Here is a 21,256-nt window from a genome sequence, read left to right as displayed (position 1 = left end):
TTTTTGGAATACTTAAGACTATGCCTGAGAATAAAGTCATTATAGAGGACAGCAAAGCCAAAAGACAAGTGACATACCTGAATTACATTTCCCTCCCTTGAATTTTTCTCCACCTAATAAAAACCCTGAATTTCTAAACTCTGAATAGGGAATTCCCTGGTGTCCAGTGGTTAAGATTTGGTGCTTTCACTGCGGTGGCCGGGTTCAATCCCTGGTCAGGGAACTAAGATCCCATGCTGCCAAAACAAACAAACAAACAAGAAGACAAAAAGAAAACCACTCTGAATAACAATTTTGTTTGACTTGAACATGCTGCTGATGTATAGATTTTTACAGTCAATATTGTAGAATACATGGAAGAAACTATGCTTCTCACAATAAGGAAGGCTGTCATAAATGTCTTCAAATAGCTAATCAAAATTTCCATTTTACACTTCTATTATTTTGATTTCTTTGCATAGGAAAAAAAATTATCATTCAATCTTTCACACCACGTTCCTCTGTCAGTTTTTTCATTCAAAAAAATCATGAGGAGAAAAACCAGTTATTGTGAGGAGTAAATCAGCTAACATTAAGTATACAGAATACATGATAACATAGTAAGAAATCAGTAAATGTTAGCTTTTTAGAATAGATTAACTGGATACTAAGCATCTTAACACCTAAAATACAAAGCACACGTTAACATGTGATTGGACACTTCTTTTAATAAGGAAGCTTGAAATGTTTAATATCCTTAGTAGAACCCAGCACCATCATTTAAAATATTTATTTTTCTATTTTTTCCAAATGATGAGATGGCTTCTTCAAAAACACCAAACTGGCTGAAATATATGGGTGGAATCTTGGCTCCATCAATTACCACCTTTATAATCTTGAGCAAATTATTAACCTCTTTGGGCCTATCTCTCCACGTATAAAAATACAGAGTGAGATGCTATATGAAGATGAAGTCAGTACGTGAAAGCACAAAGTGACTTTAAATACAAAGTGCTCAACATGATGTATATTTTATTATTACTATGATTATTTCAGAAAGATGACTTTAATATTACCTACTTATCTCATAAAGTAACATTTTTGGTGATTCCTCTACATTTTAGAAATTCTTCAGAGTTTAAGAACTTGAAAAGAAAACCTTAGATATCAACTTGTAAAACATACTGATGAATACAAACAAAATGTCAGTGAAATGACTTACCATGTATTACCAACTGGTTTAATCAAAGGCAATGCTGAATCTAGAACCCAGGTTTCGTAATACAGTTAAATGTTCTTTCTTCTCTACCACACTGCACAGACTTAAATCCTTATGCTTTATTTTTGAAATAGGTAAATATACCTACTAATTGTAACTGAATGGAAAAATATTCTAAATACCAGTGAGCATATGAAAGCAGTAAACTGATAGTTTTAAGTATCCTTCAACAGTGAAGTTCCTGTGTTCTTGAGACTAATATAGAGTAAATATAAAACTGTAATCATGATCTGGTACAGAACACAATTATGACAATGTATGAAAACAAAAAAATGTGGTCAAATATCCCAAATATTTAAATATTCAACATAACAAAGGCCAAAACTATAGGTATAACTCAAAATAAAGTACAAAAAAAACTCTCATAAACTGTATTTTATACAACTTGTTATTACTGAGAGGGATTGATGATTAACTTGATTAACTTAAAATAAGTAACTATAAGAGGGCTAAATTTTAAAAGTGTATTCTAAAAGTAAAATAGAAAATACCTAAAGTAGCTAACTTATCAAAGTTACACACAAACCAACACAAAACCTGAAAAAACAATCCTATAATCAGAGGAGATCCAAAAATGTTATCAGATGAATACTTAACCAAAATACTAACGAAACTCCACTGTGTACCATTAGTTCTTATATTAGAAATATAAGTAAGCTTTTAATATAATTGACGTAAGTTAATCATTTCTGATAAAATATGCAAAAAGAGACAAATGGGGTTCCCACAATTCCTGAACACAAAGCATTCTTTTATGTCCACTAATATATAAGGAAACAAACTTGCATACAGACAAGAAAGAAATACAAGACATAAGTGTCAATCTTTACCAATTTATTTTATACAAAACAGTAGCAATGTAGAATATGGGAATTATCTTCCGCTGCCACACACGCAAGTTGTGAACATTCCAAGCCAATGTATACAGTTTGGAGGGGAAGGCTAAACAATAGCATCAACCATGCTACTGAACATAGGAATTTTTTATCTAAAAAGACTAAAAATTAGATAGCAATGTCTTCTTAATATTGCTGTCATCATTGAAGACGGAAGAAACATAAAAAGTGACTTTTTTTAAGATTAAAAAAAAGGAAAAACCAAGAGGCTGCTACAACACTGCCATACAGTCAAACCATCATATTTCAATATTTGCATACTTGATAGCAGCATTATTTTTACTGAACCGTGTGCACCTACATTTAGAAATACATCAAAGCAAAATATTGTGGCAGTCATCCATCAAGATTCAAAAGAAAGAAAACAAAAAATAACTCTAGGATGAACATACTATATGTAGGTGAACATTTATGGAGACTGAATCAATATCTACATTCTTGGACTGTTCCATTCTGCCCCAATAAAAGTCTCAACTCAAATTGTCAACTGTGCATTTTTTGGAGGATTTGAGTTTTTCCAGTTCTTATTATACTGCATGCTTGGAACAAAGAGGGTCATAATAAATCCTTCTACACAATGAACTTTAAGTAGACAGTTGAAAATAAATTTACTACTTGTAAACACACACAAAAAGAAAAATACAAGATTCTTTTTATTTTTAAACAATCAGTGCTTCCAAAAGCACATTATCTTCTATATCGACCTCTCTCCCCTCGGTCTCTGTCCCGATCACATAATCGCTCTCTTTCTCTTTCTCTATCACGTCCTCTATCTCGTTCTCTGTCTCTTCTGTTATCTCTAGGGCGGTCTCGCTCTCGCTCCCGATCTCTTTCACGAGGTCTACTTCTCCGACCACTGACAACAGCTTGTGTTCGACGAAGGAAATCATCCACCCTCATATCATAATCATGCTAGAAAAGGTAAGAAATGGGTAAGGTATGTCAAAAATCAAATGGAATTTATATGTCCCTTCATTGTAGAGAAAGAATCTGAAGAAATGCCCTATTAATTCACAGAATGTAATTCTGACATTGTTTAGAGAAAGGATTTTGATGTCTTACTAATTAGACACCTACAACAGAGGATTATTCAAATCTCATTAAAAAATCACTTCATGCAGTTTTCTATTTAACTTTGATGATTTCTCCATCCAATCCCTTTAGTAAGATTTATGCCAAAATAATCACCTGATGACCATCAACCACATGATCAATAAATACATCAATACATGCTGTCAACTACGCTAAATGTCATCAATGTTTTTCTGCAACAGGTGAGCTCTACTTATTTTTCCTCCTGAGTCTACAAACTAAACCAAACCAACTCTGCCCTCTAAAGGTGAAATTAAGAATTCTTCCATTCCTGATTTTTTTCAGACTGAATCATTGTTAATGACAATTTGTGGAATTTGACAGAATTTTAAGAAAATATGTACTGCAGTAAGATTGTAGTCTATTCCACACAGAGCTAATAATACACAAAAGGTTGAGGAGGACAACGAAGGGTAAGATAAGCAACTGAGGTGCAAGGTTGTTACCGTGGATATTTCTAAACTTGACCCCTGCTCTAGATTTCTACTCTTAGTTCTCAATTCTTTACTTACTGAAATTGGTCTCTTCAAAAGTCAGCTTAAATATATAGAATATAAGGTTCAAAAACAATTTCACACTACCTTTCACATATAATAAATATGTGAATATTACCTAAGTATGAAATATATACATATATACTAACAAAAAAGCTACAACAGAAATAGAACTTGTTTAAAAGTACATTTTGATAAAGCAATCTCAGAAAAACTTCTTTTGAAAATATGATCATTTACAAAAGGCATTTTTAAAAACACAATCCAGCTAGTCAACTAAGATTTCATCATACATATAGGCTGTATATGTCTTCTTCTGTGACTGAAAAAAAAAAAACCACTATTAAATTAAAGTCTATTAGTCAATTAGTATTCTCAAATTGTTTAACCGAACATTAAAGATCCTAGTATGACTTTATTTTGAAGGATTAGTATCTTTATGAGGATAAGGAAATAAATGACAGATGAAAGTATCTCAAAGATAGGCTAGGAAACTCCTGCTCTGACTGGTCCTCTCAGATATGCATGCTCTTCATCATGTGGGAAGATAAAAGGATGTTTATGTGGCCCAGCACAGAGTCATCGTGTGTGTGTGTGTATAACATTTAATAAACTAAGCCCAACTACTATACTGAAGACCCAGAAATCTCAAACTCAAATATAGTCTGCTTAAATAATCAAAGAAACTAGCCATTTTTAATAAAAACAAGTTGTGAATTCCTTCAAAAACAGCCTTCAATAAGAATGTGAAACCGTCTACCACTCAACATAATCTGGTATCCCTCACATTCAAATTATCTACAGAATTCTAAGTAGTTCCCTCATACTTCTGCCTTCTCATTCACTTACTACTCGTTTATCTCTGTATCTTGCTTCATGTGGTACTGGGTGATGTCCTGAGTAGGGGGGATGAGCTTGAGGAGGTGGAGCATGGTGCTGATAGTAAGGATGGTGTGGAGGTTGTTCCATTCCAGGATAAGGAGTCTAAAAAAAGAAAACCACTTCCATAAGCATCTACCAAACATCCTTGTAAACAAACCATTCTTAGAATTCCCCTATCCAAACCACCCATCCCAAACAAATAATTTACTCTGTACAAGCCGTTTACTTTGATGGCATTAGGATTCGTCAAAATACCCTCTTTATTTGCTTGTTGAAAATGTGTGTAATAAACTCTCTAATTACATATCTTCCAAAATTTAACATTTATACATACCATTTACATACTAATAAAAACAGCGAGCCCTCACTACACAGTGATTACTATGGATCAGGCACTGTCCTAAGCACTTTACATGGCTCATTTAATTCTCACAGCAACCCTACAGATAGGTACTATTACGTAATCCTAGTTTACAAAAGGGAAACTGAGGCACCAAATGGTTAAGTAACCTGCTTAAGATCACACTGCTAGTAAAGGGGTGGAAGTTAGACACAACATCAGGCATTCTGGCTCTAGAATCAGTCATCTTAACCACTATGTACAAATGTATTCTTAAAAAAAAAAAAAACTCAGGGGCTAATGAACTTTTAAATGCCATTATAAAATAATGGAAAATCAAAGGTACTTCTCCCCCTAATTAGCACCAAGATAATATTATTAAATATTTTCTTTAATTTCATAGAATCTAAAGGAAAGTAACCTCATAATTCATCTATCTGTACAGAGTAACTAAGTGAAACAAAAGTCAGGTGGAAATGCCACATTACAGGCAGCATTTAAGATAAAAAAGGTAAGAAACAATCAGAACTACTTAAACTTCCAAGTTTTTTTATTTTTTAGGGATTAATGCTTCAGCTATCCTCAATACCTTAAGATATATTCTAAGAAGAATATCCAGTTTTCTTAAAGAAAGGAAAAAAAATTAAAGTTTAGGAATAGGGTTTAATTAACCTTATTTAATATAGAGAATTTACTGAATATTAGGGTCAGGTACTATGCTAAACTTAACTTGTATTTTGTATATTTAGCTTCTTGACAATCCTGAGGTTGACATTAAATGATATTAATGACTATTCCATTAAATTTTAAGCCATAAAAGGATAGACATAATGCCCAATTTATTCACCAACATATACCCAGAGCAAGCACAGTGCCTGCAAAGAGTAGGTTCTAAATATTAGTTTGATGAGCCAAAGAATGAATGGATGCTTATCGAGTTTTACAGATAAGGAAAGCTATAAGAAAAAAATATATTATGAAACTTGTCCAAGGTCAGAGTTGAGAAGGGAAGGTATTTGAACCCCGAAGAGTTTGCACTACTAGCCACTACAATAACAGATCATAATACTCATCAATTAAGCCGGTACTATTAATATAAATCAAATCATTCATTAGCCTTTAGTTTTAAAAACAGCATGCAAGTATATATCACCAAAGATACGTATTTTAAGTCTCCTAATGGGTAACTGTAACAATCATATTCCAAGTAAGCACTCAAAATGTATGGAACTGCAAATGAAGTTAAATAACTTGCAAAAACAGAATAATACAAACCATTCCTTGCCAAGGTGGTGGTGGTCCCATGTTATGAAATTCCCTCACATAATCATTGTAGGACTAAAATGAAAGATGATAATGTTAATAAATAAATAAAATGCCCAGAAGTTATAAATCATATACAGATTTTATGTACATTAAATTTAAAAAGTGAGATGCTTACCCCATTTAAAAACACATCTCGGCGAACTCCTGAAAACCGTCTGTTGGGAATAAGATTTGTGAAACTAAATTCAGGTAATTCATAAACCAGTTCCAAGAATGTAATTCAAAACTAAGCAAGAGTGAACCCAACTTACCTATCTACTTCCTGGTATCGTGGATCCTTTAAATACCCTGTTTAAACATCAAGCATTTTAGTATATCAAATATATGTTTTTTATTATGGCATTATAATTAAACCTTCCTTACCACTCAATTCAATTCTTCCCATTTAATAATAGTGATGCTATTATTGTATTATTCCACTTTCAGATTTTCTTCTCAGATTACATGATAAAAGTAACTAAATAACTTACTGATATCACAGAATTATAAACTGCTAGAGAGATTTTCATATGGATCTTCTAAATTCACACCCCACTTCTTGCTAGACAGAAATTTCTTCATGCTGCACCGTAAGGAAGGTAAGGGCAGAGGAATTATCTTGAGAACACCGTAATAGGGCTTCCTTAAAACAAATGTTTACCTCTACCTTGAGTATACACAAGTCTTGCTAAGTCAACCATAGTTTTAAAAAATGCAAACGTACAGGGAGAAAAGCAAAATTAACAAAAGTTGCAAAAATGAAGATATATACATTTTATCAATAAGTGAAAGAACCATGGTAATAAGAGAAATATTCTCCCTCCTTTTCATAAGTACTCAGTAAATTAAAAATGTAAAAAAATCTGAGTGGCCAAGTTACTGGGGAAAAATTTAATTTTACTCTCTGGAATATCCCATTTTGGAGAAGAATGAGGCTTATCAAGCCACTTGCCACATACAGTGCTGTAATGCTAACACCAACTTCCAAACTGCCTAATTTTTATACGTGTATCACTGACTGTTTTAAGTATCTTCTCTTAAATACACTTTGCCTTTTTCAATTCCAGTAAGGGAAAGACTAACTGAAAAGCTGCTTTTAGATTAAACCAAGCATTCCCCATTCCTCTCTAAAAAAATGATGTCAAAGGTATTTTTATTTAGAAAAATACAGCATTATTTCCGTTTCCATTTAAAGCTGTATACACATGAAATACTAAGTATCAAAGGGAATAAAAAGCTTAATACAGTGTAAGATCACTGCTTTCCCTAACTACATTTAATCTTAAAAGCACAAGTGCAATAATGATAAATTAGTAATTTCAGATAATTAACAGATTATGATAATGAGTCACACTAGAATAAACAACCTTAACAAAGAAGAGGAATTACTATGTGATTAATAATTTCCTAAGGTTTAAGTAGTTGCATCCTAAAGTTTTCTCACTTTTAAAACTATAGGGTCATGATAGAAGTTTGTGGTGTTGTTGTTGTTTTTAATAATTTCAAGTCAAATATCTGCAGGATTATAAAATATTAACCTGGTCTCTGATGAAACTCAGGGGCATAGTCAATCCTTGGTTTCTTTCTGCTGTTATGAATATCATAATCTTCTGGTCGACGCCTACACAAATTAGACACATTAGAAATTAAACCAAAAACTGCTGGGAGAACAAACAGCAAAGCAAGTGTTTCTGACAGAAATAAGCACACAAAAAAGCTCATTATTTCCTTTAAAATAACACCCTCATTTTTGGTGAGCAAATACCTTAAAATTCCTAAATTCTAATTCCTCAAAGTAATTACTATACACCAATCCTTAGATGTATCGCTGGAATAGATATTCTCTGTAATCCTCATGCTATGACGAGGCACTTGCAAAGAGTAACCTGCTCAAAATACGTACATCACATTTTAGTAATCTAAACAAAAGTAAATGAGCTGCCCTCAAACTAATATAAATATCCAGTTTAACAAAACACTTTCCCAAATAAAGTCTCCATTCAGGTAAAAGAAAGGGGAAAAAAAACTATCATCATTACACAACAGGTAATTCTAAAATCTATATATTTAAACGTATTAATGTCATTTTAGGCTAAGTCTAAAGAAAATTAAGAATTTCTTAAATATTTTTCTTCTGCTTTGCACAAAATTACACTTTTCACATGATCATACAGAAAATTTGATAATTAAACGTGACTTTACAGAAAAGTTTTGAAAATCTTAATACTTTGAAAAACCAATTTCTAAAGTTAATAACATTTAGGAATTATGGGAATGTTTTCCAGAGACAATGCCTTAAAATAAAACTGGCACGTAATGGGGCAGAGTTTTAACAGAGTTCATAAAACGAGTTCAAAGTGTATTCTTTAGAAGGTGACAACTTTACTATCTGCAGAGGGCTGCTCTTCACTATCTTCCATAAATCTCAATGGTTAATGTAAATACATCATTAAATACACTTCATTTTACTTAGCATTTAATAAAGAGCTACACAAAAGAAAAACAAAAATCCAAGTTTTTAAGGTAATAATAAATACACCTTTTTACCCTTAATGTAAAAAACTCCATAATAACCTGGTATCACTAGTTTTCCAGCTATTTCTCTGCATATTAACTGTTTTCATTAACTTTTGCAACACAAGTTCACTCAAACTACAAAGCTGCAACAAACCCAAGCCCCCCAACAGAATAAAAACAGTTGCATCTACAATAAATAAGACTAAGAAAATTAAAAGCTGGTTTAAAAAAATAAACATACCGCTTTCTTGTAGTTTGGGGAGTGCATTTACGACCGGTATAAAACATGATAGTAACAGTTCATAAAGTAGTCCAACTACTGACTTTAAGCTGTAAGCCACATACAAATATGGAGGCCCTGGCAGGCTTGAGAGAAGGTGTAGTGTAAGTATAGTTTACAGTCCATTGCAAAACTGAGGTAAAAACTTCACTTGTATGTACTGTATTGCACTGGAAACCTCTTAGCTTAAAACTTCAAAAGACATCTTGGTGCTCAGTCCTTTTAGGCCAAAAATAAGGGGGCTCTGCCAGGTTTCCTCCTACCTACTTGACAGTGTCCTTCTTAAGCTCAAAGAAATGGGGACTCTTGTTGGATTATCTGTACCTACCACAGGATGTTTCCACCAAAAGGAAACTTAACCAAAGGTTTCATCCCATCAACCACACATCCAACAGTCTTTAGCAGAATATTTTAGATTTAGCTGTATGCAAATCTATACAGGGGAAGGTGTTGGGTAGAAGGGCATATATCAGTCCTTTGCAAAGACTTCTCCAATTCTGTAACAAGTTAAACCCCCTTTTCCTGGAAAATGCTGTTTAGTTCATAAGTAGTGATCAATAACCATGGCGATCCTCTAAAAAACACTTTAAGTCCACAGGTACTGCCAGCATCTGGAAAAGCTGTAAACAGACACAGCAACAGCCCTTCTTTTTGGTTTGTTGCCGGGTCTCCCAGGGCCACTTGATCCCCTTTGGAAAGAACCTATTGTTTTCAGAAGCTCAGCAAGATGTGTGAATTCACTGGGTACAAGTTAGACAATATTTGACAATGGGGTTAACACATCACGATGGTAAAATCTGAAACAGTCCCAATAATGCTCCTCTTGAATATCAAAATAACTTAAAATATTTTATCCTCTAAATGAGGCGTCATCTTCTGAAAAAATATTAGTGATCCTTTATAAAAGTCCCATATCTGATAAGGCTTATCCAGAGACACACCTGAAAGAAAAGGCTTTTTACAAAATATTAACAATTTTTGCAAATAAAGACTTCCTCCTCTTCCTCCTTTCTAGCCTGTTCTTAGCAACAAAGGCCTACCTCATTTCAATGGTATACATTGTATTATCAGATTATTATCTAATCTAAACTGGTTATCACTCTTTAGCAGATAACTTTTTCTGCATAAGGAAAGATCCCCATTTTCCTCTTGAAAAATGAATGAGACCAAGATGACCATGTGAAATCCTCAATGAAGCCACAAACTAGTCCATGCAGCTTGATTTGAGGATTTTCTCTTTCTTCTTTACCGCAGGACAAACTTTTGACGAATCACATTCCTCCATCATGTTATTCTGATACATGTGCCTATTATCAGTCCAAAGAACGTTTCTAACCTTCCCACATCCCGGACTGGTTCTCGACGGGATGGACGTCCTCTTGACCGGGGCTGAGAATGCATTCTTCTCTTGTGACGCATTTTATGAATGACCTGATACAAGTCAATACTTTCATCAGGGGGAAATAGAAGACAAAGCTGGGTTCCACATTCAAGTTCAATTTCCTAGAATAGGAAAGTAGTAATTTACAAGATGAAAAAAAAGGAGAAACTTTCAATAGACTTGTATTTTCCTGATGTACAAGAACAAAAACAGATTGACTTGGAGGCTTCCTTCCCAAGGCTGATGATCGTATGAGATTCCGATAAATTTCCTTGAAAGGTTTCTAAAAAACCTTTTAAAAGTGTTTCACGTATTTATATAAGGGGAAAAATTAAAAGTGTAGAATCTCCAACGTTAACTATACAAAAAGTCTGTGACAATCTCCCTCTGCAACAAAGGAATATTTCTTTGTGCAAAACACAGAAGTATCAGGACAAAGTCATCCATCTCAATACAGTGGAGGAAAAACGTGTTAGTGTGTCAACAATTTTCATAATAATAAATTGCTAAATGCACTTAAATACATTATATTAACTAGAAAAACAGACTAATCTACAGACTTTTTAAAATTAAGTTTTATTTTCAATTACCAATATTTTCACTTAGGAGCAATGAAAACCTGGTTCAAAATTACATGTAGAAACCATAAGGTTCACAGGTTTGGGTTTAAGTCACGGCACACTTTTAATTTCATTTGCAGATTTGAAAACCTGACTACACATACTTATCTCCTTTTCATAAAGCTTCCTTCTACTCAGAAAACTTCAGCAAAGACATTAAATGGCATTTCTAAAATATATTATACAAAGTTCAGAATCTGTCAAACAGTAATAACATAATGAAAAAGCATGTAAAAATCATGCCAATTCTCTTTGAAAACTTTTCCTTCAATTGTATTAATGAAGTACCATATAAAGCTACCCTTCAACATTAACGGAAGTCAGATTAATCAATCAAAATCACAGTAATCACAAACTCCAAATAGGAATATTTTCCCTTCATCTTTCCCACAAATTCAATCAAAAATGGTTTTAGAATATCCTTCAATAAAGATCTCTAAAAGGGTTGATTAAATATGTTTTTTAAAGAATCAATTAAAACAACAAACCTGTCCATCACGTCCGATCTTTACTGGCTTATGTTCATTCCAAGGATTGGTGAGATGAGCCGACTTAGTGAAGGGTAATTCACGCCTAAATACAAAGTAATATTAATTACATTACTTTGCAGAATCCTTATACTACTTTAGTAGTGAATTCCTATGTTAATCATGATTTAAATATGACTAAAATTTAAGACTGATAGAGCTTATTCCCCAGAAAGGGAGCCCCCTTCAGAGACACACTCTTTCCACATTCTCAGGTGTTCTCAAAATTTAAAAAAGCTTAACAATACGCTTAAGAAACCAAGACAGTTTGGGGTTTAATCCCAGCTATCTCTCAGCTTCTCTGAGCCTGAGTTTCTTCATCTTATAAACAAGGATATCACCACCTTCTTCATACTTGTTTTAAGCAGTCTACATATGAAATAACATATCAAATGTTTAGCATATTTCTTGCTTCTGTGTACTAAAAATCTTTTTTTTTTTTTTAATTTATTTTTTTTTTGGCTGCGTTGGGTCTTTGTTGCTGCACGCGGGCTTTTCTCTAGTTGTGGTGAGTGGGGGCTACTGTTCGTTGCCATGAGCGGGCTTCTCAATGCAGTGGCCTCTCTCATTGTGGAGCACAGGCTCCAGGCATGCGGGCTTCAGTAGTTGTAGCGCACAGGCTTAGTTGCTCTGCGGCATGTGGAATCTTCCCGGTCCAGGGCTCAAACCCGTGTCCCCTGCATCAGCAGGCGGATTCTCAACCACTGCGCAACCAGGGAAGCCCCTAAAAATCTTGTATTTTTTAATAACTGATCACAAAGAGATGAAGCTTAACCAGGCAGTTAATACCAAATGAAAATACATGCCCCCTATCCTTGGTTCAGGGCTGCTTTCCCAGATTCAAATGTCCTCCCACCTTTTGATAAGGCAATACTCCCCACCACACATGGAATGGCTCTTGACAACACAAATGTTTTTATTCATAAATTCCTATATTTGCATGTATTAATTATGCCCTTCACTTACACTACAGTGCTATACCTAAATAATTTAAACAAACTCTGGCTCTAAGCTGAGCCATAGGGCAAAATGGTCTCACCAAGCTAAAAAAAGATACCCTGTATTTTTATAGTTCTTTATCAACCCAGCACAACACTGAACACAAACATGACACATAAGAACTTGTCAAAAAAAATAATCGAAAATTAACATCATTCAATAAGGTTTCATCTATTTGTGCATAAAGTAATACCAAATTAAATAAATGCTTTAATTAAAGATTATATATATATACACATATATACAATATAAATGAAACTACTCAAAAGCCATACAAAGATGAATAAAATAAAGAGCCTGCATTCCTAACCTTTCTTCCACAGCTTTTATCAGAGAGTAAACAAGCACACACAATTATTTTGTAAAAGAATGGGTACCATAAATAGAGTACAGAAGTTTTATTTTTAATGTGCATGGTCATATGTATTTTGGAAAGAAAGAAAAAACAATCAGAAAATGCTTCCTGGAAAAGGTGGCATATGGGATAAGCCTGAAAGAAAAGTGACTCAGGAAAAGCCGTATGTAGAGAGGTAAGGCAGGGTTACATTTGAAGCAATGAAAAGGACCTGAGCAAAGACATAATGGAGAAGAAAAAATACAAGCAAATAACCTGGTCCAGTGGACCAGCTATATAACCATTTATTCTAACCTTATGTGAATTTTCTTAAAGATGAATATTAAACTCCCAAATTTTACACAACTATTTTTAAAGCTCAGAAAATATTTCGACATTTACAGGAAAAGAGAAATATATCTAAAATTAAAGTATCAAGGTGGCATGATCTGTGGTGGTGGTGATGTGAATGTATGGGAGAAATGGGCAGAGTGTACAGAAATGCCTACTAGGTACTACTACTGGATTCCTCACCTTAAAGACATCTTACCTCACACATCGAGAGTGGTTCAATAGTGTATATACATACATAAAAACGTGTGTATGTATCTACATACATACACACACACACACACACACACACGCACGCACACGCACATACACACACACCCTTTACAGGGAAGGCAGGGGGAAAGAGACTATCATTAAGCTAGAATAAGTCCATATCAAAAGCCTAGAATATCCAGATGCAGATCTATAGTTAAAACTACTTTAATAGCTTCTCAGATTTTTCCTCTCAGTTGCCAGTTAAAAAAAGGTTACGGAAAGGAATAAATAACCTACAACTACGAAAGTGCAGGACGGTTACAAATTATTATTGTACAGAGTTACCACTGTTATTTAAACATTAGCAATGGAATACCCTAGGTCCAAAAAAAAAGGCGTATGTTGAGCTGTTTGAGTCACTTAGGGTTAAAATTCTTTGGTAGCACTGGTTCTCACTAGATTCTAGAGACCTCTGCCCACTGTTTCGACAAATTAATCCCAGACTGAAAAGCACAGAGAACTATGAGGCCTTAGGAAAAACAGGGCTCAGATTAAGACTAAGAGAAACTGCACATCTGTGGTCATCACAATTATAGAGCAGGCATCCTAAAAATCAGCTTTTGAGCAGACATGTAATGAAAAAGCCTAGAGATGACTGTCTTTACTGTGAGTACCCTAGGTAACATGGCAGTGATTCTCTGACTTAAGGAGCTTAGAAAATGGGGCATATTTAACAAAAGAACATGAAACTGTACAGAGGCTCTTACGTACTGACAGCTGTTTTGGTCATTAAAACTAAAAGGAATAATATCGAGAAACCATGAAAGAAAAGAGAAATGGGTTATCTGGAATGGACAAGAAAGGGGTGAGGTTAAAATACAATATAGTCAGTAGATTTAATTCTGGTTGAATGACATTCTATAGATTTTAGCCTTACTTTGATCTAACTCCCAGCAGCAACTTAAGTCACTTTTTAATGCCTCCTTTCCTATCTGCTACCATGCACCATCTAGTTTTAAACTCCGGTGTGCCTACAGGTTTGAGGTGCATGTAACGATTCTGCATTTTAATAATCAGATACTACTGATGCAGGTGATCCAGGGACCACACCTCAAAAAACTTAAGGCTAGTTATTATTAAATCCAAAAGGTGCTTAAATAAAACTCTAATAACTATCATATCTGAAAAGAAAATATATTAATAGCAGTTACTATTACTGATAGCAAAGCCTTCAGGGTTTGTATTTATTAAAGTTTCATCCTTTTAACACTGAAGGTCAAATGTAATTCTCATTTCACACAGAAAACTAAGAGTTCAAGTGACTTACTCAAAGAAATGTCAATGTAATAAGAACACGTGCCCCCTCAGAACTCTGAAGTATTTTAACATTACTCTTTAACGCACTTATGAGTATTTAAAAATAAAGTTAGTTTTTTTTTTTAATTAAGAATATTCTTTTCCAGGTAAACCAAAAACTTACTTAACAGTAATAAAAAACATTACTACACAAAATTTTACACAAAATCTTAGCAGAATGGACTATTTGGGTTTGTACCTATCTTCTGATGCTAGCTATATATATTTCAAATGAGTTAGTAAAAGAGCCAGTAAGTCAATGAAGAAGAAAATTAAGACGATAATCTGTGAATAAATTAAACTCATCTTCTAAAATTAAGAAACAAATTTCCTTATCAATAATCTGAAAATGAAGGTTCACAAAACAAGCAACATTCAAAATAAAATTTGCTACCACCAATCTAAAACTGGGTAATTATTTTTCTCCTAAAAAAGCATCACCTCCAAATATTTTCCAGTGACACCAATAATGTTTCTAGTCATTAAACCATAGACTTAACAAATCTCTCCTTTGGCCTTTACAGTTATCCATCCAAAAAATTAAGTAAAAATGTCTATCTCTGCTAAGAAATAATTGGCACCTTGTCTTCCCTATAAACTGCCACCAGATTTTTAAATTTTATAATTTTGACTATGATTTAACTTTAGAAATTAAGAACTATAAATCTATATTTTAAAACCCTGGGCACAGTGGAGTATGGGAATATCATCTCACCACCCTAACAATGCATTCCAACATTATAATTATGTATCCTTTCATTTGTTGTATCTTTCCATGTTATCACATGGACAATTATTTTTGTGTATTACATTTAAGTGACAAACCATAATTTACTTAACCAATTTCCTATGAGAGAATTTAGATTGCTTCTAATTTTTCCCTATAGAAAGTAATGACAGGGGGCTTCCCTAGTGGCGCAGTGGTTGAGAGTCCCCCTGCCAATGCAGGGCACATGGGTTCGAACCCTGGTCTGGGAAGATCCCACAAGCCGCAGAAAAACTGAGCCCATGCGCCACAACTACTAAGCCTGTGCTCTAGAGCCTGCAAGCCACAACTACTGAGCCCAAGTGCCACATCTATTGAAGTCTGCGCGCCTAGAGGCCGCGCTCCATGACAAGAGAAACCACCGCAATGAAGAGCCCGCGCACCGCAACAAAGAGTAACCCCTGCTAGCCGCAACTAGAGAAAGCCCGCCTGCAGCAACGAAGACACAACACAGCCAAATGTAAAAATAAATTTATTAAAAAAAAAGTAATTACTGGATGAATAATGGTGATATATTTATATGCGCATATAGCTTTTTGCTACTCTATTAAACATCAACTTAATACACTATCTCTACTGTATCACTGCCCATTTTCATAGTTCCTCACTGTCCCACAGCAAAGGTTTAACTCCTTAGGCTGGCCCACATTACTACCCATCTTTGCCTTTTGTTCTTCTCTTTAATGACTATCTGCTTTATTAAAAAGGTGGTTCCCTATCCCATCCACACACCCCACTCACACCCCCCACCCCATGGTTTCTGATTTCATGTCTCTTCTTTGTGCTACTTTGCCTTCTGAATATGAACAGCATTTTTCTTTCTTATCCAATTCCTCTATCCTCATCAAAAATCCACCTAAGCCGACTTAATGATACAAAAAAATCCATATGGTCCCTTTCAGGTAATTCTTATTTAGCTAAAGTTAATTTTACAGGTAGTAGATTTGTGTATGCCATATAAAGTTCACTTAAATAATTAGCTTTTCATATTGTTGAAATAGCTTTCTAAGCCCAAGATGGAGCCACTCCTGTCCAAGGTGCTAAGCCAGCAAACTGAAACTTAGATAACTTTCATGTCCCTGTAAATGCTCCACTTGACCAGAAATGCAATATATCCAGTCAGTCAATCCCCAAACGCCAAGCCAACTCTGGGCTTCCTCATCCCAAAGAAGGTTGACTGTGTGGCCCCATCTAATCAGATATTTTCTTGTCTGTTTCTTATTCTTTATTATTTATCCTATAAAAGCTTTCTGCCTTCTGCCCCATTTTGCAGTTCTCGACAAGAGACTATCCATTTGCTGAAGTGTTAAGTCTCTCTGTATCATCTAAATTGACTTCTTTAATCATTTTTTAAAACAATGTACAATCGTTCAGTAAGGACAAAAAAAGTGGTAAATAACTCAGATTTCAAAGTAAGTCTACTTTTCTAACAAACATTTAAATCTTAACTACTGCAGTTTCAAAAGGTCACAATGCCAACTAACATGATTTGCTAACTTCCTTAAACACTACTTGTTCACAACTAAATTAGTCACCTCCAAAATGTTATATTAGCCAAGTCAAAGGGTGACTATTTTCCCACTCCACAGTAATAAAATGGCATGTTAAATCACTAAACATAAACATGTGCTAATAACATAAGCAACTGTCTGATTTGTAAATTTACTGCCATAATACTAATGCAGAGAACAAATGAAATACATAAAACTCTTGACTAAATAAATCTTTGCCCTATGCATTCTACATTACATTATAAAGGTGGTGAACAATACAATCTAAGCATATTAATGTTACTTTTACTTTTAACATTGTTAAATAAACTCTATAGATCCCAATCAGCCTAGGAATGACACCAAAATAAGGGGGAAAATAATTATAATAATAAATTAAAACTAAATAACTGTGGAGTTTTAACATTATTCTCAACTGGTAGCCCATTCAAAACAAGAGCAACTTTAATTATCTACACTGAAGTGTGTAATTTACCTGCAAATCCAGTCAATTTTAAAGACGCCTCCCAGCATTTTAGCATTCATTCCTGCTGGAAGCACCCAATGTATAGGAGATCCTCCATGGTGTGATTCTGAAGAAAGTCTTGCAAATCCTAGGGGAATAAATCACAACATAATATATAGATGCAAATATAATTAATGTTTTTACATATCCAAATTATTTTTACTCTTACCTTGAAATTTTCCACTCTCTCTCACAGAAAATATTAAGATAACACTCCTTGCAGATCTGAATGCAGCATTTAATTTCTTCTCATTTACTGGCAGTGTAGACCATACACCCTATATAAATGATGTAAAGATCAAAGATTGAAATTAATGTAAATCGTTGATGTTTCCAATTACATTTGCAGAAGACCAAGGTTACCAATAAGCTATAATGAATAAATGTCCTATTTATTCATAGGACATTTATGAATAATGTATGTCAAAATAATGGAATAATCTATTAAAAACTTGGGAAAAATATGGAGAAAATTACCAACCTTAACAAAATCATTAAAACAACTAGTAAACACATGGGGACAGGGGGCAATCAAATCATATGGGCTAGAATTTTAGATAATAAAAACAATCACCTACAACTTAAAATCAGAACCATTTACTGTGGTAAAAACATTTTGTTTGAAGGTGAATCACAATGTGTACATTTTTTTCTTTAAAAACTGTGACTAACCAAATAATTAAAAATGATCATGTTAATAAATCCATAAGTGAAGAATTTCTGTCAAGTTTCTAGCATTTCTCTCTTCTTTCTATTTAAGTTCAAATTTTCATGTATCAATAGTTTGACTGAAGAGACCTGTGTTTTATGTTGAGCTGGAACATAGTTATTATTTCCAAAGCATTTTAAACAATTCTTTGATCATGAAAGATTAAGAGGCAGGAATGGTAATGTAAACCAGAACCTCTAATTCAGTTTAATCTGCTGATACATACTAGACCTCATTCTCACTAGGTGCTTAACTACTTCTGCCTAAATCCACTCCAGCTAAAGAACAGAATAAACTTCCACTATTTAGTGGAAGTAAAATTTAGTGGGTAACCCTCAACTTAAGTTAGAAATATAGGATTATTAATATTGACAGAAATACAGTTTAAAAAATGCGTAATTTTAACTTTCTCAAAGTCAGTAGAAACTCTCTTAAAACAAAAATACAAAAATATTAGAATAGTTGGTATAAAAAGTAGATGCATTTTTGTAACAAAAACATTTTTTAAAAAATTAACCTTACGACATCCTATAGCAACTGGGCATATCCCTTTTGTAAAGCCCAGGGTGGGGCTTTAAACTAAAACTAACTCTTCCCTTTTCTTCTAAATCCAAGTGATCTTACTTCTAAAAGTAAAAGAAACTCTCCGGAAAAGAATTCAAGAAAATCTCAAGGTGTAAAACAAGCAGCAATATAAAACAAAACTGGTTAACTAAAAAAACTTTATAAAATTTATTAGTATAATAAACTAGCAATTGAGTATAGAAACACAAAAATCCAAAGAAACACGGCTTTTTCAGTACAACGTATAATTATATATTCTTCAAATACCGAATATTTTTACTTCTAAACTCATCTTCAAAAGATTTAAAAGAAAACTCAAATTACTACTAGGTTGCCTAACCAGTCAAAAAAGCAGACCCTACATGGCAACTGGACTATGGATCTCTAAAGCTTTAATGAAAATTACAGTATGTCATGTACTCAAGTGATACTCAAGTCCACCTTCACATTTAAATTTTCAAGATTAGGATATTTCAACAGAACTGATGCTAATACCTTAGCTTTGGCAAGGGACACATTCTCATGGTTGTTACTCTTTATGAGAAAAAATCTCGCATCCTGTAGGACATATTTGAGTTTACTGGTTTGATCTGAAAAAAAGAAATCCAAATTGATTAAACAGAGGCCATTATCACACAGAGGGATATAAGTTGTACTAACTGAAATCAGCCCTCCAAAACCCAGCTAAACTTTTTAAATTCATAATCACCCATTCAACCTAGAAAGCTAAGCCACAACACATAATAAAGCAAAGCTAAGAAAGACACCAGCATTTTGCAAGAAGGCAAACCTAATATAGTAATGTTCTAATATATCAGATCCATATTTTTTAAGTGTGAAAATGGCTATAAATTTTATAGATCTTTATCACATTAATCATTTAAAATTTACTAATAGACCATTATGCTACTAAAATATATATACCATCCACTCTGTCCAAAAACTGTTAAGATGTCCTAAAATGTCCGCTACTGTTCTAAAAGATACCCAGTAAGAAGTGAACATGGAGCTCTGTGTAAGACTAAATTATTTTTTTTCCCTTAATGTAATATATCAGAACATTACTACATTAAAACCAACTATTAATGGAGAACCAATAAGGCAAAATAATGACTTTTAAGGAAGCATGCAATGAAAACAATTTCAAATTTAAATGATACCTTTTCGGACAGCACGAACGGAAGATGATAATTTCTCATGCTTCTTTTCTGAACCTGTATTTAGCCAAAGTACATTTGTTCAGATTGAGCTTTAATAGAGATAAGACAAAATTTCTACAGTCTTGTCACATAAAGTTCTCATTCAAGACAAATTATTCTTCCTGGCGCACCCACACACACAAAAAAAAATACTTCTCAATGTGTACGAGTGTTTTGCTTTTTGGGTTGTTTGGATGTTTTTAAAAATATTTGAACAGTTTCTCACTCAGAAAACTAGTCACTGAATCATCATCTTCCAAGAAAAAAAAAAGTGAAATTCCACTTAAGCAGTAACAGAACAGGATTAAAATAATAAGAAAAAGCTTAGTTTCCTCTAGATTTATTACACTGAACATGCCAGAAATCAATACTAATGAATATTAACAAGTTCACGCTAAACTACAGCCTCCACACACTTTTTACAGCAGATTACATTAGAATCAGTCAGATATGATCACAAATAAAATGAGAATACCTGCATATGACTCTGATGCAGAGCTTCCACTTCTATCAAAAACAATAGGAGATATGCCTCTAGCTCTCTTCCTTTCCTTCTTTTTCTCATCTAAAAAAGAATTCAGACAAGATTCTTAAAAACATTACAATATAGGTACCGTTAGTCAAACAAGAATGTATCACCATGCATCTGGATTTTGCATAATCCCTAAGTATTATTCATTACTAATCCTTCCTGACCCCCTCAATTTCCTAAGATGTTCCAATTCAGACACTGTTCAAATACTAAGGACATTTTGTTATTTCTCCCACCAACTTTAATCAAATAAAAATACACAGCTATAATTAAGAACTACTTATCCTATATATAAAAGGTCTTAAAGTTTTAAAAGAGAAAAAAATTCTGCAAAGCAAACACAACTTTTCTTTCAATTAAATTTACAGTGTTCCCTTCTATGAACCAAGTACCACTGTTTTCAGTCCTCTTTTTAAAAAGTATACTATCATTCTTCATCACAATTCCAACTCTGATTCTATCTTAGATGTCTGATGAACCCCAGAACCCAAAGCCTTTCAATTTTTTTTTTTTAAATTACACTATAGTAAATTAGCGACTCCCTTCTGGTTGCCACTGCTTGCTTTTGTATCTTCAATTCCATTCTTCCTGACCACTTCCTTCCTGAATTACTGCTTATTTTCAAATTCAATTTAAAATTTAT

The 21,256-nt window shown here is 33.6% G+C and overlaps 1 protein-coding gene across 4 annotated transcripts in view; it reads right to left on the bottom strand.

Moving 5' to 3' along the window:
- Positions 1-2,071: 2,071 nt before the first annotated feature.
- Positions 2,072-21,256, bottom strand: part of YTHDC1 (YTH N6-methyladenosine RNA binding protein C1) — a 34,687-nt gene continuing 15,502 nt past the window's right edge. The window contains exons 5-17 of one of the 4 annotated variants that reach the window (XM_067736190.1): positions 20,557-20,646; positions 20,043-20,096; positions 19,378-19,472; positions 17,779-17,887; positions 17,580-17,697; positions 11,554-11,638; positions 10,401-10,567; positions 7,806-7,888; positions 6,540-6,576; positions 6,404-6,467; positions 6,238-6,300; positions 4,590-4,724; positions 2,072-3,066 (exon numbers count right to left, since the gene is read on the bottom strand). In XM_067736190.1, the coding sequence (XP_067592291.1) occupies positions 2,842-3,066; positions 4,590-4,724; positions 6,238-6,300; positions 6,404-6,467; positions 6,540-6,576; positions 7,806-7,888; positions 10,401-10,567; positions 11,554-11,638; positions 17,580-17,697; positions 17,779-17,887; positions 19,378-19,472; positions 20,043-20,096; positions 20,557-20,646 (1,325 nt within the window). In that variant the 3' untranslated portion in view covers positions 2,072-2,841. The remainder of the gene's footprint in view (positions 3,067-4,589; positions 4,725-6,237; positions 6,301-6,403; positions 6,468-6,539; positions 6,577-7,805; positions 7,889-10,400; positions 10,568-11,553; positions 11,639-17,579; positions 17,698-17,778; positions 17,888-19,377; positions 19,473-20,042; positions 20,097-20,556; positions 20,647-21,256) is intronic. The other 3 variants (XM_067736191.1, XM_067736192.1, XM_067736193.1) reach the window with 3 other exon arrangements.

Source organism: Pseudorca crassidens, chromosome 4 (assembly GCF_039906515.1).
Source record: "Pseudorca crassidens isolate mPseCra1 chromosome 4, mPseCra1.hap1, whole genome shotgun sequence".
Classification (NCBI taxonomy): domain Eukaryota; kingdom Metazoa; phylum Chordata; class Mammalia; order Artiodactyla; family Delphinidae; genus Pseudorca; species Pseudorca crassidens.
This window is presented reverse-complemented; position numbering and strand designations above follow the sequence as displayed.